This window comes from Nannobrachium achirus (genome assembly GCF_963921795.1).
Source record: "Nannobrachium achirus genome assembly, chromosome: 18".
In the NCBI taxonomy this organism is placed as follows: domain Eukaryota; kingdom Metazoa; phylum Chordata; class Actinopteri; order Myctophiformes; family Myctophidae; genus Nannobrachium; species Nannobrachium achirus.
In genome coordinates, this window is record NC_137825.1 from 1666967 (window position 1) to 1686966 (window position 20000).

At 42.5% G+C, this 20000-nt stretch overlaps 2 protein-coding genes across 3 annotated transcripts in view; one reads left to right on the forward strand and one right to left on the reverse strand.

Moving 5' to 3' along the window:
* The window catches only part of LOC308303695 (dnaJ homolog subfamily C member 9-like), a 12507-nt gene extending 12133 nt beyond the window's left edge, over positions 1 to 374 (forward strand). For both annotated transcript variants that reach the window (XR_013963014.1, XM_080748165.1), the window contains one exon: positions 1 to 374. This exon is cut by the window's left edge. The gene's annotated coding sequence lies outside the window, so the exon portion shown is untranslated.
* A 2715-nt stretch (positions 375 to 3089) lies between these two features.
* Positions 3090 to 20000, reverse strand: part of nudt13 (nudix (nucleoside diphosphate linked moiety X)-type motif 13) — a gene marked incomplete at both ends in the record, with an annotated part of 20340 nt that continues 3429 nt past the window's right edge. The window contains 3 exons of the mRNA XM_080746873.1: positions 3090 to 3275; positions 5415 to 5569; positions 11108 to 11219. Coding sequence (XP_080602999.1) covers positions 3090 to 3275; positions 5415 to 5569; positions 11108 to 11219 — 453 coding nt within the window. The remainder of the gene's footprint in view (positions 3276 to 5414; positions 5570 to 11107; positions 11220 to 20000) is intronic.

The following is a 20000-nucleotide window of genomic DNA, read 5'->3' on the forward strand; positions in this document are numbered from 1 at the left end:
TAGTGGTGGCTAAAGTGGTTAAGAAGCCCTTAAATGGTTACTTTAGAAATGTGCAGATTCACTAGATAGATAGATAGATAGATAGATACCTTTATTATCCCACTACACACTTTATGTTGGTTTGTTTATTGTTGAGGGAGAAAACAATGTTGCACATTAAAGCTAATCATCTGGGGACCCCCCAAAATAATGTGGGGACCCCCCTGGGGGGTCTTTTGTCAGCCATGTGACTGTGAACAGTGGATGAAGAAAGCTAGAAGCCATGTTAAAGGCACAGCTTTGTAAAATAATAATTTTCGCTACCAAAAAATTATAATTGGGTAAATTTTGTTCAATGATGTTTGTGTTGTGAATAAAACGTTTTTCTTTCTCAACTTTGTCGCTTTGGTTGGCATTAATTATGATTAATTAATTATGATTGATTGAATACTTTGAGTCAGAAATGTCGATAATCGCAAAGAAAAGGATCATTTTGGTTTTATCTCCTACCAGGACCTCTAATACTGATGGTTTTATCTCCTACCAGGACCTCTAGTACTGATGGTTTTATGTCCTACCAGGACCTCTAGTACTGATGGTTTTATGTCCTACCAGGACCTCTAGTACTGATGGTTTTATGTCCTACCAGGACCTCTGGTGGTTTTATCTCCTACCAGGACCTCTAGTACTGATGGTTTTATCTCCTACCAGGACCTCTAGTACTGATGGTTTTAAAATCATAACAGGAAGCTTGTTGCATTCACCTTTTATTTTATTTTGATAATTCAAATCATGGCTTTAATTAACAGTAAACAAACATACAGTGAATCATTACATATTGTGATCTCATGTAAAGCACATGACTGTTCAACAACTTAAAGCCCATATGTTTGTGAGGCGTCCCTCAAGGCTCTATACTAGTGTATGTTCTGTTATTGTAGGCAAAGGCTTACCCCGAAAATATCCGACTGACAAGCTCACAACGCGTTGCAGCTGCGGCGCGTTGTGAGCTTGTAGATCTGCTATTTCCTGTGAAAGGCCATCCCCACAACAAGGATACTGGGGTTTAAGACATACATGGGCAACTGGCGGCCCGGGGGCCACATGTGGCCCCCACCTTCACTTAGTGAGGCCCACATGTTAATATCTGAAAACTGAGATATTATTGATTTCAATTACAATTCCCAAACATGCATTCATAACCTGCTTTAATTACTTCAGTCTATATTAGTAGCTTAATGACCAGTACTAGTCTTTTATGTCCAATGTACCTTGTTTGTATTTAAGTTCATAAAGTTGACATAAGAACTTATAAATGCAAAAAATAGCAGTTCTATAAGCTCAAACACATTGCACTGCGACATGTTTTGAGCTTGTAGATCAGCTATTTTTGCCTGTATATGCATTGTGACCCTCTGGAGTGAGAGTGAAAATAATAGTGTCCTCCTCCTCCATCATCAAAGTTGCTCACCCCTGCACTAAGAGTTTCATGGTATGTTTTCTTTAAACCTTGACAAATAGTCTTGTGACCAGAGAAGAGACGATAATGGTTAGTGTGATTAAAGATAATAATAATAATATGGTGAAATTGTCTTTAGCTGTGAATGATCTTTTATTGAGCTGTAAATTCACTCCCACTTCAATCCCTTTATAGCTGATAACAGAGCAGTAAAACAGTGGTCACTACACAGCCACAAATAGCAGATCTACACGTGTGTTAATAGGGATGCTGGGAGTGAAGAGGTTAATCAAAGTGACATTTTAAATACCATTAATTATCGTTAATTGCAAATATGTTTTTTGCCAACTGTGACGTGTCATTTTAATATCGTCCCTTCTCTGGTGTGAAACGGATAAAAAGGAACTTAAAAGTAATGTACCAGTAAGACTCCCTAATCGGGAGATAAGCGACCGTAGGTCACTTATCTCCACAAATAGGGCAAAAATTTGTTTTTCCAAAATCTTCCTGAGCCATGTTGATGAAATGAGTGTAGACATACTGTGTAGTGATTTTCGTGATTTTAGGGCAACATCTGTAGGAGCAGTGTCCAAAAATGTGTTTTTAAAAATCGGCCTGAAGGTGGCGCTATATGGGACAGATTCATGTTGATGGGATGACTGTAGACATATTGTGTAGCAATTTGCGTGATTTTAGGGCCAAAACTGTAGGAGTAGTGGGCAAAAATGTGTTGTAAAAATCGGCCTGAAGGTGGCGCTAGAAGAGGGCCATGTGAGAAATGAGGTGTGGGGTCTCCGCGTTGCCTTGGCGGACGAATAGGGACCGGCCCCGGCTCTCCCGGACGCTCCTAGGCCGAGTTACGGCATTTTATGTGAGCTGCAGTGGAGGGGGTCCTCCACTGGGGGCGTCACCACTTTTGCATCCGTTCTGGAGCACCAGGAGTGGGTGGTCCCCAGGAATTCCCCGTGAGCAGCCCCGTTGGGGTGGTCATTTGGTAATTTTTGCACATGTGCTCATTTTTTACACTTGGGGGTCCCCGAGGGAGCTGGGGGTCCCTGGAGCTCCGGGGGTCCTTGGAGGTTGTAGTTTGGCAGGTAAGGAGTGTGTGTGCAAAATCTGGCATGGATCGGGGCAACGGTTGCGGAGATATGAGCAGGGCAAAAGTGTGACGGCACGTGTGACGCACGGACGGACTGACTGACGCACAGACACCTGGTGGAGCTTTCTGTAGTAAGTGCGACCTACGGTCGCAACAACTAACCTGACTGCCGCCAGATGGTGGCAGCAGTGCGTAGCCAGATGGTGGCAGCAGTGCGTAGCAGGGCAAACGCACTGCTGCCACCATCTGGCGGCAGTCAGGTTCATATACAACCCCATCTCATAGTATGTTGTTCCAGGGACCACCCAGAAAGTATGTTGTTCCAGGGACCACCCAGAAGTATGTTGTTCCAGGGACCACCCAGAAGTATGTTGTTCCAGGGACCACCCAGAAGGAATATTTGAGGTAGATTGTGTATTCGGTCGGAGACACAAAGAGTCTCCTGTGAGTCTCCATAGAGAACAAAGCAATATCCATGAATGAATGACAGTGTGGACCGTTAGGGAGGTCCTACACGTTTGAGAAACCAATCAGATTTGTCCGCGGCTGCGGTCAGCCTTGTTGTTGCTCTGCCCACTCTGTGATGAGGCGGTGGGCGATGGCGTAAGGGGGCGGGACCCAGAAGGGGATTGGCTGGCCAGGAGCCGGCCTGGGCGGAGCCTTGACCCTCAGAGCAGCCGTGACCTCATCCAGACTGAACCAACGAGCATCCTCCAACTCTGTACGGTCGATGTGTAACTGGAAGACAATAATGATGATATTATCATTAGGGGTGCAGGAAAAAATCGATTCCAATTCGAATCGCGTTTCTAACATGGTAATATTCAGAATCGATTCTCATTTTCCAAAAATCTATATTATTTATTAGATAATATGATTCTTTTATTTTATGATTTTTTATTATGATTTTGAATTAGATATTATGTTGTGTTTGTACAAGTTAAAGGAATGTGTGCAAGCATGAATAAATCAGACATGTTGTCTTGGATTTACCTTTGTGTGTTTACATTATTGCAACAAGTTGATAAAACCTTTACAATTATAAAAGCCACGTAAATGTACTCTGCTTTCATGCCAGCAGACTGGAGTAGATCCTGATATATGAATTGAATAGAGAATCGTTTTGAATCGAGAAGCGTTTTTAAATGGGAAAATAATCGTTTCTGAATCGAATCATATGGATTTGAAAGAATCTAAAAAGAAATCGAATCGTGACCCCAAGAATCGATTCTGAATCGAATCGTGGGATACCTAAAGATTCGCAGCCCTAATTATCATTATGTAACTGTAAACACAATAACAATGATATTATCATTAATATGTAACTGTAAACACAATAACAATGATATTATCATTAATATGTAACTGTAAACACAATAACAATGATATTATCATTATGTAACTGTAAACACAATACAATTATATTATCATTAATATGTAACTGTAAACACAATACAATGATATTATCATTAATATGTAACTGTAAACACAATACAATTATATTATCATTATGTAACTGTAAACACAATACAATGATATTATCATTAATATGTAACTGTAAACACAATAACAATGATATTATCATTAATATGTAACTGTAAACACAATACAATGATATTATCATTAATATGTAACTGTAAACACAATACAATTATATTATCATTATGTAACTGTAAACACAATAACAATGATATTATCATTAATATGTAACTGTAAACACAATAACAATGATATTATCATTATGTAACTGTAAACACAATACAATTATATTATCATTAATATGTAACTGTAAACACAATACAATGATATTATCATTAATATGTAACTGTAAACACAATACAATTATATTATCATTATGTAACTGTAAACACAATACAATGATATTATCATTAATATGTAACTGTAAACACAATAACAATGATATTATCATTAATATGTAACTGTAAACACAATACAATGATATTATCATTAATATGTAACTGTAAACACAATACAATTATATTATCATTATGTAACTGTAAACACAATACAATGATATTATCATTAATATGTAACTGTAAACACAATACAATGATATTATCATTAATATGTAACTGTAAACACAATACAATGATGTGATTAATATGGACCTATAAACACAATTACAATAATATTCAGATTAATATGAAACTATAGCACACAATAACAATAACACTAGTAAGACGCCTCAGGGCGACAAGCGACCTCGCCCTAAATGGCGAGGTCGCGCCATGTCTTGGCCATCTGGCCAGTGATGTATATCGGACCAGTTACCCATATATGGAGACCCCTGGTACCCATATATGGAGACCCCTGGTACCCATATATGGAGATCCATGTACTGTACTGTATATGGAGATATGCTGTGAGAGCCCAAACATGCTTACTCAGTTATTCATTATGTGAAAGTCCTATGATGTCTATGACATCTGACATCATACATACAATCACTTTAGTGCCCATACATGGAGATCCCTGTCTGAACCAGCCACATCACTGTGATGTCACCTGTTTATGCCCATATATGGAGATCCCTGCTCTGAGTCCCTGATCTGACATCACTGTGATGTCACCTGTGATGTCACAGTGATGTGTCAGGGGAACCACAGTGTCAGGCGTTACCCGTACGGCACGGTGTGTACACAGTGTGTGTGTGTGTGTGTGCGTGTGCGTGCGCGTGCGCGTGCGTGCGTGCGTGCGTGCGTGCGTGCGTGCGTACCAACCTGTGTGTGTGTGTGTGTGCGTGCATGTGTGCGTACGTGCATACCAACCTGTGTGCGTGCGTGCATACCAACCTGTGTGCGTGCGTGCGTGCGTGCATGTGTGTGTGCGCGTGCGCGTGCGTGTGTGCGTGCGTACCTGTGTGTTGTCAGGGCTCACGGCAGCCTGACAGGCCACCATGAAGGAGCTCTGAGGGAACGGCCAGTGTTGAGACCCTGAGACCCTGAAGGAGGTCACCTCTAGACCCACCTCTTCTGCTACCTCTCTGGAGAGGGTCTCCTCTACTGTCTCTCCTAGAGGAGGAGGAGATAACATGTTTAATACTACTGTTCTCATCTAGACCCACCTCTTCTGCTACCTCTCTGGAGAGGGTCTCCTCTACTGTCTCTCCTAGAGGAGGAGGAGATAACATGTTTAATACTACTGTTCTCCTCTAGACCCACCTCCTCTGCTACCTCTCTGGAGAGGGTCTCCTCTACCGTCTCTCCTAGAGGAGGAGATAACATGTTTAATACTAAACCTCTGCTACCTCTCTGGAGAGAGTCTCCTCTACTGTCTCTCCTAGAGGAGGAGGAGATAACATGTTTAATACTACTGTTCTCCTCTAGACCCACCTCTTCTGCTACCTCCCTGGAGAGGGTCTCCTCTACTGTCTCTCCTAGAGGAGGAGGAGATAACATGTTTAATACTACTGTTCTCATCTAGACCCACCTCCTCTGCTACCTCCCTGGAGAGGGTCTCCTCTACTGTCTCTCCTAGAGGAGGAGGAGATAACATGTTTAATACTACTGTTCTCCTCTAGACCCACCTCCTCTGTTACCTCTCTGGAGAGGGTCTCCTCTACCGTCTCTCCTAAAGGAGATAACATGTTTAATACTACTGTTCTCATCTAGACCCACCTCTTCTGCTACCTCTCTGGAGAGGGTCTCCTCTACTGTCTCTCCTAGAGGAGGAGGAGATAACATGTTTAATACTAAACCTCTGCTACCTCCCTGGAGAGGGTCTCCTCTACCGTCTCTCCTAGAGGAGGAGGAGATAACATGTTTAATACTAAACCTCTGCTACCTCCCTGGAGAGGGTCTCCTCTACTGTCTCTCCTAAAGGAGATAACATGTTTAATACTAAACCTCTGCTACCTCCCTGGAGAGGGTCTCCTCTACCGTCTCTCCTAGAGGAGGAGGAGATAACATGTTTAATACTAAACCTCTGCTACCTCTCTGGAGAGAGTCTCCTCTACTGTCTCTCCTAGAGGAGGAGATAACATGTTTAATACTACTGTTCTCCTCCAGACCCACCTCCTCTGCTACCTCCCTGTGGAGAGAGTCTCCTCTACTGTCTCTCCTAAAGATAACATGTTTAATACTAAACCTCTGCTACCTCTCTGGAGAGAGTCTCCTCTACTGTCTCTCCTAGAGGAGATAACATGTTTAATACTACTGTTCTCCTCTAGACCCACCTCTTCTGCTACCTCTCTGGAGAGGGTCTCCTCTACTGTCTCTCCTAGAGGAGGAGGAGATAACATGTTTAATACTACTGTTCTCATCTAGACCCACCTCCTCTGCTACCTCTCTGGAGAGGGTCTCCTCTACTGTCTCTCCTAGAGGAGGAGATAACATGTTTAATACTAAACCTCTGCTACCTCTCTGGAGAGGGTCTCCTCTACTGTCTCTCCTAGAGGAGGAGGAGATAACATGTTTAATACTACTGTTCTCATCTAGACCCACCTCCTCTGCTACCTCTCTGGAGAGAGTCTCCTCTACTGTCTCTCCTAGAGGAGATAACATGTTTAATACTACTGTTCTCATCTAGACCCACCTCTTCTGCTACCTCCCTGGAGAGGGTCTCCTCTACTGTCTCTCCTAGAGGAGGAGATAACATGTTTAATACTACTGTTCTCATCTAGACCCACCTCCTCTGTTACCTCTCTGGAGAGGGTCTCCTCTACCGTCTCTCCTAGAGGAGGAGGAGATAACATGTTTAATACTAAACCTCTGCTACCTCCCTGGAGAGAGTCTCCTCTACTGTCTCTCCTAGAGGAGATAACATGTTTAATACTAAACCTCTGCTACCTCCCTGGAGAGGGTCTCCTCTACTGTCTCTCCTAGAGGAGATAACATGTTTAATACTAAACCTCTGCTACCTCTCTGGAGAGGGTCTCCTCTACTGTCTCTCCTAGAGGAGGAGATAACATGTTTAATACTACTGTTCTCATCTAGACCCACCTCCTCTGTTACCTCTCTGGAGAGGGTCTCCTCTACTGTCTCTCCTGGAGGAGATAACATGTTTAATACTACTGTTCTCATCTAGACCCACCTCCTCTGCTACCTCTCTGGAGAGGGTCTCCTCTACTGTCTCTCCTAAAGGAGATAACATGTTTAATACTAAACCTCTGCTACCTCTCTGGAGAGGGTCTCCTCTACTGTCTCTCCTAGAGGAGGAGGAGATAACATGTTTAATACTACTGTTCTCATCTAGACCCACCTCCTCTGCTACCTCTCTGGAGAGGGTCTCCTCTACTGTCTCTCCTAGAGGAGATAACATGTTTAATACTACTGTTCTCCTCTAGACCCACCTCTTCTGCTACCTCCCTGTGGAGAGAGTCTCCTCTACTGTCTCTCCTAGAGGAGATAACATGTTTAATACTAAACCTCTAGACCAGGGGTTCCCAAACTTCTTTGTCTCAGGGGGCACCCCATGAATATCGTTTTAATCCAAGGCACCCCTACATTATAATTTTCACTCCCAGCACCTTATATTTATAGCATATCGTCGTTGTAGGGTGGAAACCTTGTATGTCCAAAACCCTTCGTTTTGTATTTATCATCTATAAAATGTACTAAACTAGTGAAAACAGCCGATCTACAAGCACACAACGGCTCGCATCGCGAGGCGTTGTGTGCTTGTAGATCGGCTGTTTTGTGCGACAGAGGTTTCTGCCTGACAGTGACGATATTTTAGTGATTATGTTGCGAGGAAAACGTTGAGATAACAGCCATTTTGGTTAGAACTGACAGAAAATAACTTTGTACTTCAAGTTTAAAATGAATTCAAAAATATTATCAAATTATCTCGTGGCACCCCTGGACTGGCGTCGCGGCACCCCAGGGCGCCCCGGCACCCCAGGGCGCCCCGTCACCCCAGGGTGCCCCGGCACCCCAGGGTGCCCCGTCACCCCAGGGTGCCCCGTCCCCCCAGGGTGCCCCGGCACCCCGGGGTGCCCCGGCACTCCGGGGTGCCCCGTCACCCCGGAGTGCCCCGTCACCCCAGGGTGCCCCGTCACCCCAGGGTGCCCCGGCACCCCGGGGTGCCCCGTCACCCCGGGGTGCCCCGTCACCCCAGGGTGCCCCGTCCCCCCAGGGTGCCCCGGCACCCCGGGGTGCCCCGTCACCCCGGGGTGCCCCGTCACCCCGCACCCCGGGGTGCCCCGGCACCCCGGGGTGCCCCGTCACCCCAGGGTGCCCCGGCACCCCAACGGTTTCTCCTGCTAGCAGATAGCATTAATACTACTGTGTAAACCTAGTCTTCAGTGGCATGTTAATTAATACTACTGTGTAAACCTAGTCTTCAGTGGCATGTTAATTAATACTACTGTAAACCTAGTCTTCAGTGGCATGTTAATTAATACTACTGTAAACCTAGTCTTCAGTGGCATGTTAATTAATACTACTGTGTAAACCTAGTCTTCAGTGGCATGTTAATTAATACTACTGTGTAAACCTAGTCTTCAGTGGCATGTTGATGTAGGAGTACCAGGAGGTGCAGGGGTCATAGTGGGCTGAACGAGGGCCCCAGCCAGTGTTTGTTTTTTACATCAAATTTTGATTTAGTTTTAGTCATAGTCTTTTGAATAAAATGTAATTTAGTTTCAGTCATAATTTAGTCACCTGAAAAGTTTTAGTTTTAGTCTAATTATAGTCGACTAAATATCATAAGATGTATTTTGGTAGGCCTCGTAATGACATATTTTACACTTGGTTGCGTGCTGAAAATAGCCGATCTACAAGCTCACAATGCGTTGCAGCGCGACGCGTTGTGAGCTTGTAGATCGGCTATATTCAGCACACACCACCTGAGAGCAACCAACAATTAAAATGACTCTCTTCAGCATTAGTCCCTCCCTAACGTTTTAGTCTAGTTTTTATTTTGTTGAAGAAATTGTCAATAAATGTAGTCCTAGTTTTAGTCATCACAGCTTAGTTTTTATCTAGTTTTTATTTAGTTTTCGCCAGTGAAAAAATCGACGGTCAACAACATTTTTCGTCATAGTTTTAGTCAACGAAATCAACACTGGCCCCAGCAAGAGTCCTGAGGGCCCTTTTGTTGACAACGGAGGACATTCTACCCAGGAATCTTGTTCTTTGATTTACTTTCTTGATCACCATTGAATCATGTTGCCATGCCGTCCCCAGACAGGTATTTATCAAGAATACATCCTAAATAGGTCATCTCTTCCTTGCTAGAGATTACTGTGTCATCATCTTTGACCTTGAAATGGTTTACATTTATCTCCCTTAGAGAATGTTTAGTCCTGAAAAGAATGGATTCTGTTTTACCAAGATGTGGTGACAGTTTGTTATCGCTAAGCCAAGTACGAATCTCTGTGACTTCTGAGCAATTTGTCCTCTCTGAGATCAGGAGTGCTGACAACACCGCAACACATGTATTATAAAGTACTTTATTTAATCACTGAATGAAAACGAGGATCTTACAATCAATCATCAATAGTATGATTCACCAGTGAGCTGGTGTTATAAGAATCCCTGGCTTTGTATAATAGGGCATTCACGAATAGTGATTTTTTCTTCGACTTCGGTGAACACCGTTGAATAGTGACTTTCATATTCTAATATTCTAATATTTGGTGAATTCCCGTACATAGACTGTGTTTGTGAACCTTCCCTTCAGAGCAGGGATGCTGGGGTTTACAGTCAGTTCTGATGGAAACCCATATTTCACCCATGACAAACTGCATCACTAGCCATGTTTCCATAAACGTATTCCAATTAGGGAAGCGAATTATCAGAAATGCGCATTAAGACAAAGTGAATTTAGCCGGTTTCCATTAAACTGATGAAATGCGATTCTTGGGAGATCCTGCCTGGGTCCGTCTGACCGACGTGCTGTAAACACTTCCCATGGGCTTGCACACAGTGCACAGAGCTGGGATGGGGCAGAGTTTTTTCAGCCCGAGGCGAGAGACGTGCAGATGCGAGCTGCTGTGAGCTTGTAGATCGGGCACTTTTGGCACGTGCAACACGGTGTGATGACGAAGGGTTACTCTGTGTGTAACAACCGGTTTGTTTTGTGGGCTAACACTATACAATGGACGTTAATTAAGCGGCGGGGGAAAGTGTTATAGGAAGACGAATCTATTTGCATTTATTGTCTGACCCGTTTCACAAATGCGCATTTAGTTTATTCGATAAATCCTCAAAATCCACCTCCTCCAAGCGGATAATTTCTTTTTGCGGATAATGAAAGTTTATTCGCATTTTGAAGTGTTTCCATAAAAAGATTTTGCGAATAAGCCTTAAATGCGCATTAAGAGGCTTTATGGAAACGCCACTTTAGGGACAAAGACGTAGCGTAATATGATGATAAAAATATAACTGTAATTCAGGGGTATTGTGGATGAAAAAGTTTTTTACAGGGGTGACCTGAGTCAAAAAATATTGAAATTGAGTTAGCACATGGATTCTATACATGTGCGTGTGCGCGTGTGTGTGTGTGTGTGTGTGTGTGTGTGTGTGTGTGTGTGTGTGTGTGTGTGTGCATGCATGCGTGTGTGTGTGTGTGTGTGTGTGTGTGTGTGTGTGCGTGTGTATCCTCACCCATGTCACAGAAGCCAGCCAGAGCGCTGTACATCCCAACAGGGAAGGAGGTCTGACGACCCAATAAACACCTGTTACCATCTGAGACCAGGGCTATGACTACTGGAGACATCTACACACACACACACACACACACACACACACACACACACACACACACACACACACACACACACACCTGTTACCATCTGAGACCAGGGCTATGACTACTGGAGACATCTACACACACACACACACACACACACACACACACACACACACACACACACACACACACACACCTGTTACCATCTGAGACCAGAACTATTACTACTGGAGACATCTACACACACACACACACACACACACACACACACACACCTGTTACCATCTGAGACCAGAACTATGACTACTGGAGACATCTACACACACACACACACACACACACACACACACACACACACACACACACACACCTGTTACCATCTGAGACCAGAACTATTACTACTGGAGACATCTACACACACACACACACACACACACACACACCTATACTGGTAGATGTGGTTTAGCAGGACCCTTTAGCTCAAACCTGCGGTTTACAACATTAGCAGGACACCACTTTCCACTTGCTTTACTAATATGTGGAGCATGTCAAAAAATCTATTTTGAGCCATAGAACACATATTTCACTTCAAAAGTTGAATAAACTCAACACAACTCAAGTTTTAACAATCTGACAAAATCCTACATTAGGAGGACATTAGATAATTAGGTTCTAAGCTCCGCCCATGTGAATTAACAGGACTAACTACATTAACAGGACAGCTGCAATTAAACACATGAAAATATGTCACTGCAGGGTATTTAAGGGTCAAATGTGATTAAATGTGACATAGCTAAACACAAACAAGGCATTCTATTGATGTTTTTAAATCTCTTCCTAAGACACATTTGTTTTTTCGCTGGCTTTTAATGTTCCTTAATTTTCCTGCGCAAATCGCTACACAGTATGTCTACACTCATGTCATCAACATGGATCTGTCCCATATAGCGCCCCCATCAGGCCGATTTTTTCAAACACATTTTTGGACACTGCTCCTACACATTTTGCCCTAAAATCACGAAAATCGGTACACCCCACATTCTCTGAGCCAACCAAAACTATACATTGTCCACACAACTAGGAACCAATGCCAGTTACATAAGTCTTTGTGTATACATGTGACCTGACGGTCGCTTATCTCCCGATTAGGGAGTCTTACTGGTAGGCCTGTTTGTCATTTATGCACCATGTACAGCACTTCGGTCAATGTCTCTTGCCTACAGTGGTGTTACTGTTTCAACACCTGACTTGCCCTCAGGATCAACCATACAAGTGGAATATAAGCCAGTAAACATGCAGGACTGGAATGACATCGATACAAAGCTCACTAACTAAGTGTTGTTGGTGCCACTGAGATGGTAAACTACAATTCAATGCAATATGACTACTGTGTGTGACTTAGCAGGCCTGAGAACAGGCTGAGAGATGTGATTTCAACATCTTCAATGTTGAGCTACTGTTAATAAAGTTCTGCAGTGAACAAACTAGCATTTTCATCCATCTTGGTCGAAGGGGGACATTGAAAATGTCATGACTGAGGGGTCAATAGACTTAAGCTTTGTGAAGTTAACTTTACAGCTCGTCTGTTATTCTTGACTTCTTTAGAGATTTTCATAAGAGATTTACTGGAAGGGTTATAAGACCAAAAACTATAGCTGAAAAACACACCAATCATGAACAAGGTTCAACATTTATTTTTTGTAGGACACAGGAATGTAGCCCTGCCCCGCTGTAATCAGACAAAATTCGGGGAAGACCGCCAAAGCACCTCAGACCGTAGGGATGGGACAATATACGATATTATCGTTTATCGTGATAAAAAACACTCACAATAATCATATTGTGGAGATTTAATTTATCGTGATATCATCCTCTGTCATGCACTGGGATCAATTCACCTTTTATTTGCCGAGCTGCATATCCAGTACTATTTAAACCCTCTATAATTGGTAAAAGGTACATAATATATGTACTTGATACAGTAGTTTTTCACTCTCTACCAAATCTCTTTGCCAAAAAATAGACGATCTACAAGCTCACAATGCTTCGTGCTGCGAGCTTGTAGATCTGCATGATTACTGCATGATTGATCTGTCGCAAAGCCCTCTCCCTAACTGTGAGGATTGGACGACAGCGTAGCAAAACACTTCCACCCAAAGTTGGCTCCCATAACCCGCTAAAAAGCCCGTACCTTGGCCCCCCATCGACCGGGAGAGACGGGGCCAGCACCCAGGGGGTACCCAGGGGCCCAGCCACCGCCAGGGCTCCCCACGGACCCCCTGGGAAAAAAATATGGGAAAATAGTCAAAAGTAGCCGATCATAAATGTGACCCGATTAGGGAGTCTTACTGGTATATAGGCAAATTAATATCAAAAACATTTATATTACATTATTACGGCCATGGTGAAACGTTGCTGCTAGGGGACCTGCTACAGTGATTATAGCTACCCAGAACATTTGAAGGGAGCATTTTTCAAATCATTTTCCGAAACCAAAATCTGCCTTAGACTGCAGCCTGTCGATTGTAGGTATAAATTATCGATACATTTGTTGTTTTTGGGTCAGTTTTAAGTGCACTGAAATTAAGCAATGACATTGTTTTTTCCAGCGGGTAAATGCACAGGAAGAAAAATTAAGTGAATCTTTAAAATATAGCAGATCCACAAGTCTAGGTATGCAGGTCGCCGGTTCGATTCCCGATCCGGACGACCTTTGCCACATGTCATTCCCCATCTCTCTCCCCATTTCCTGTCTGTCTACTATCCTAACAAATAAAGGCATAACAAGCCCAAAAAACTAATCTTAAAAAAAAAGAAAGTCAGGTCTGAGATTTATCACCCAGCCCTACTTTAATGTTGAGTTACATGTTGTATGACATCATTTTTGTAGCTGCAAGGAATAATTATGGCAATTATAATTTGATAATTGATTTGCAGTATCTCATAAGCTACAGTGCGTTACTGCATCCCCATTATTCAGTTGCCTGCAAATGTATAAATAGGCTACTTTTTCCAGAATTATGTTTAATACCAGCGTTAGTCCAGAAACCCCCACATTTACATAAATCAAAACATCTATTTTCAATAAAGTAGTAAATGAGGATCTCCCTCAATTGATCTTTTCGAGAAATTAAATAAAGGTTGAATGAAGGCAAATCTTTTGTATTGCTAAATGCTCATGATGTCCCCGAACATGCCATGACAAGGCAAATGTTTTCTTTGGATATTAATGTTATCACCACCGGCACCACCAAGATGGTTACTTTGTCAACTATCATTATTCTGATATTGCTACCATGCTGTTATGTAAAAATGTTCATATTCTGTTCACACAGTGGTTCTCAAAGTGAATTCCAGGTTGGAATCAACTTTGAGAACCACTGTTCAGGCCCAGGGACTCTGACACTGTTGTTTTTGACAACAAATTTTGATTTAGTTTTGAATAAAATGTCATTTAATTTTAGTCATAATTTAGTGACCTGAAGAGTTTTAGTTTTAGTCTAATTTTAGTCGACTAAATATCATACATTTTTAGGCGACTAAATCTACAGTTCATTTAGTCAACTAAAATGTATTTTGGCAGGCCTTGATGGCATCGTAATGAGTGATTTTACACTTGGTTGTGTGCTGAAAATAGCAGATCTACAAGCTCACAACGCGTTGCGCGACACGTTGTGAGCTTGTAGATCTGCTATTTTCAGCACGCAACACTTGAGAACAACCAAACATAAAATGACTCTCTACTCCACTAGTCCCTCCCTAACGTTTTAGTCTAGTTTTGATTTTGTTGACGAAATTGTCAATATAATTAGTCTTAGTTTTAGTCATCACAGCTTAGTTTTTATTTAGTTTTTGTCAGTGAAAGAAATGCAATCGACAAATACTTTTCGTCATAGTTTTAGTCAACAACATCTACACTGCTCTGACAGTACAAATGGAACCAAATGAACACTAAGTCTCATGATGCAAGGTTAAATTAACATTATCTGTCTGTCTGTCTGTCTGTCTGTCTGTCTGTCTGTCTGTCTGTCTGTCTGTCTGTCTGTCTGTCTGTCTGCCTGCCTGCCTGCCTGCCTGCCTGTTTGTCTGCCGATTGTTAACCAATTTGAGTTAAGCTCTCCTCCACTCTTTTCAAAGATTTCACCTTGTGCAGGGAAACCCTTTCACTCATTCTTTCCACTGTAGCCCACTTGCTGATTACTAGCTTGCAATGCAATCAGCCACTGATCAAATTCACCTGTGCTGCCTGCCCATCCCCCATCCCCCATCTCCCTCACTGCACTCACTCAAAACTGTGTGAGTGAGAAGCTGCCCCTCCCCCCACAGTCAGTTGGTTTGTTTGTATGCAGTCTGTACAAGGCAAGGCTTTAAATACTGTGAATATGTGTGAAAGTAAATCCTACGTGTTACTTTATGCTTAGGGTAGAGTCTTACTAGTGACTATATACAAATGGAACCAAATGGAACTCATAATCTGTGTAATCTATGCACATGGCTTATTTTTTTGTTCTGGTTAGTTAAAAGCAGTGGTTCTCAACCTCTGGGTCAGGGAATTATTTTGGGGAGGGGGTCCCCAGATGATTATCTAAATGACTGTGCACCATTGCTTTCTCTCTGAACAGTAAACATACAGCATAAGGTTTAAGTGTAAGGGTATCTTCAGACTTCTAAAGTACCCTTCCGTAATCAATGGGGGCAATTTACCCCTTTTTGTGCAGATATATGACCGATTTGTTGCATGTCTGAGTCATCATGACATCACTGAGATGCCATAGACTCCTACCTACCCACTGTCTGACGTGACCTACCACTGCCGGATGCACCCACGCACACGCGCACACACGCACCTCATCCCGGATTGTATAACAGATTTCTTAAGCCCGGTTCACAATGCAACATGCTAGCCCAGATGATCCTTTTGCCGTCCTATAACCTAAAAGCCTAACATGGGTTGTGACAGCACTGAGAGTAGAGACGTGCTACAGCCAATCAGAGAACAGGACAGGTGGCTTGTTTGATTTAATTCACACATTATTTTCTTTTATATAATTAAAAGACTGTTTGTCTGTCTGGATCAATCCAGTGATATAACTTTAATAATTCTCGTGGGCGAATCCAGGTGTGACAGAACACTCTCAATGGAGCTATTGTAGTCCAGCCTGAGGATGCAGTAGCCTAGACTCCGAACCTCTTCAGGCGATAAAAGCAATATAGTTGCAAATTCTTTATCCTCACGTGCGTTGTGTCCCACTTGAGCTCCTCTTTATTGTGTACTTCAAGGAACTTGTGTACTTCAAGGAACTTTAAATCCCTGCTCCCTCAAGCAAGGAGATGAGGATTAGATTTGAGTCTGGAGGAATCAAGCAGGTTAGACTGATTGTAGTCCGAGCATTTCAGGCAAAAAAGTGCGCGATTCCATCAAAATACTGCACAAACTGGCCGGACTATAGTAACATTGTGTCACATATGAGGAAATGGCATATTCGGGACAACCTTGGTAGTAGGCTAATAAGGCTATGCTTTATTCAAGCCAAACGAGACACTCTATTTGGTGCTTTATGATCCCACAGGGAATGCTACAATTTGTCAATCAGTGTCATCACCGATAAACAAACTTTTACTGCACTGTTTTTACAGTACAGTAAAAGTACAGACAGTACAGTACAGACAGTACAGTTCAGTGATAAAAGGTCAAGGTCACAAGCTTATTTAGAATAATTTGACCTTAGAATTGTAGTAAGCTACTTTGGTGTCATATACTGTATCTGAAGGCTAGTGAAGTCACTGATCTACAAGATGTACACACAATTCGTAACACAAGAATTTTGCCTATACTGTGTAATACTGTGTAGAGGAATAATTCTAGAATCAGTATCAGGATTTAAAGGGATATTCCATTTAAAAAAACTCTGCCTTGCATGGGTCTGCCTCCCCAGGCTCAGGGCCTCTCCCCACACACACCCATTGTAACTTCAAACTCCATTATATTTTTTTCTGGTGACTCATACTACCCTCCTAATACATGAGCAGGCCATGTTTTTTTTCGATACAATTTTTCATTTATTTGTAATAATTTTAATTTTTCAAATTTTCCCAAAGAATTATTAAAAATAAATGAAAAGGGTTATTGAGAAAACACGGCCTGCTCACGTATTAAGAGGGTAGTATGAGTCACCAGAAAAAAATAGTGTGTGTTTTTAATGAAGTTTGAAGTTACAATGGGTGTGTATGTGGAGAGGCCCTGAGCCTGGGGGGAAAGATAACATTTACATCAAATATATAAATATTAAAAACTGTTCAGGGTGTTCATAAAAGCCTGATTAGATGATAAAGTGACCAAAATGATCTGTAGGCTTGAACTTAATTAGCATTTTTACCCAAGGGTAAAAATGGTGCCTGGGTGCCTGCCTACTCCTGTATGTCGGAGTTAACTTAAACTCATATGTACTGTACATGATGTCATGGTCATGATGTGGTCATGTGATACTGTATATAGGAGCTACGCTGATCAGCATACATGACTGTGCAGAGCTGCTACCAGTGGTGCTTTGGGGTTTTCTTTTCAGGGCGGACGGTCATTTATTGACGTCACATGCACGAGCGCCTTTAGATGTGTGCGTGCTAACTAAAAGTTTGCTTTGAACAAATCTCATCTATCACAGTAATGGAGCCAGGTAGCCTGAGACACGCACAATGCACATACAGTCACCGCTGGAAACCTACAGTAGGTGTTAAAGTAGCCTATCCATATGAATAGGGGGGTATGTGCAAGCCCACCACTCACTGCCTGCCTGGTAAACCTGTTATGCGAATAGCCATTTGATTACCATGGTCATCACTTGTATAGCTACACATTTTTAAAGTGACAGTTTAAGTACTTTCTAATACCTCTAGAGTGACAGTTTAAATTAAACATTGGCCAAATTGACAAATATTATGCAGAAATTGTGAAAATAGCCAATCTACATCCTCGTGAGCATGTAGATCTGCTATTATTATTAATTTAGGGGGTTGTGTCCTGAAAAGGTTGAGAACCACTGCATTAATCCATTTAGGCCTGGGGCCGATTCTAAAAATGCCTTTTAAATCCGGCCAAGATTTTCATTAAGAAAACAAATGCAATTCATTAATAAAAAATAGAAACATGTAAGAACCACAAAATGTACAGTCAATTGGATGAGTGGTTTGTAAAATATGCATAGCCTCCTTGGAGTGAGCTAAAATGTTGGCAAACTTGGAAAATGGACATTAATATAAACGTGATTTTTTGGGACGTTTTGATTAATTATTACACAAAATAACAATACAACAATTGCAATATCTGGTTAAATTTGTATAATTAAGAAACATTGTCTGTATGTTATGCAAATCATGTTGCAGGCCCATGGTGTGGCAAACCACCAACATGGTAGACCCCTGAACAGTGTTTATGCCAAGTTTAGTGTGGATTGGAGCAACGGTGTGCCTGTGGCAGCCAGGGGCCCCTGGGAGCCACATTGGTCCCCTTGTGTTGCTATTATAATGGCCGACCCCTGAACGGTGTTTGTTCAATCAAGTTTAGTGTGGATCGGAGCAATGGTATGCCTGTGGCAGCCAGGGGCCCCTGGGGGCCACATTGGGCCCCTTGTGTTGCTATTATAATGGCCGACCCCTGAACGGTGTTTGTGCAATCAAGTTTAGTGCGGATCGGAGCAACGGTGTGCCTGTGTCAGCCAGGGGCACCCGGGGGCCACATTGGGCCCCTTGTGTTGCTATTATAATGGTAGACCCCTGAACGGTGTTTGTGCCAAGTTTAGTGTGGATCGGAGCAACGGTATGCCTGTGGCAGCCAGGGGCCCCTGGGGGCCACGTGGGGCCTGTGGTGTTGCTATTATAATGGCAGACCCCCAGAACGGTGTTTGTACAATCAAGTTTAGTGTGGATCAGAGCAACGGTGTGCCTGTGGCAGCCAGGGGCCCCTGGGGGCCACATGGGGCCCTTGGTGTTGCTATTATAATGGCAGACCCCTGAAGAGTGTTTATGACTAACGTTATTCACCCAAAATGCTATGTCATTGAAATGTTCATAAAAACATGTATGTGCATTAACAGGACTCTGACACCCAGCCAATCAGGTGCTTCAAAACATACACTGTGTGTGAATATTCATGAGCTTGTGTATGAACATGCAGTAGCATTACACAACCTATGGGGGCGCTGTTCAGACACAAAAAAGTCGGGTGTATGTGTATTAACAGGACATCAAAAAAAAAAGGTGGATTTGGGCTCTCTAGACCAATAGAAACACTTCTGCTATTTCAGAATTGTCCATGAATTAGCAGGACACCAGTCCTGTCCTGCTAATCCAAAATGTCCTGTTAGTGTGGTGTGTATTCAGGCCAATTGTCCCGTTAAACCACATTTACCAACACACACACACACACACACACACACACACACACACACACACACACACACACACACACCCACAGCCTGTTAGATGATGTGCTGCATGTTGTTTTGATAGACATTAGCTCTACTGTTCAGACGTATGTTGGTTGCTTGTTCTCATAATGTTGTTCGTATCAACATACTGTACTGTACGTATGTTGCATGTTGTTGCTAGGTTCATTGTTTAGCTGCTATCCTATCGTTTAATGTACAGAATTACTGTATATTTAGATATCATGTTGATTAGACAGATGCAATTATTTTTCTTTTTTTTTTCTTTGTTAGCAAATCTTTGAATATATATTTTTGAAAGCGAACATTTCTAACTAAAATATTTGCTTCTGGGGGGTCCCTGGAACGACAGACTTTGAGATGGGGG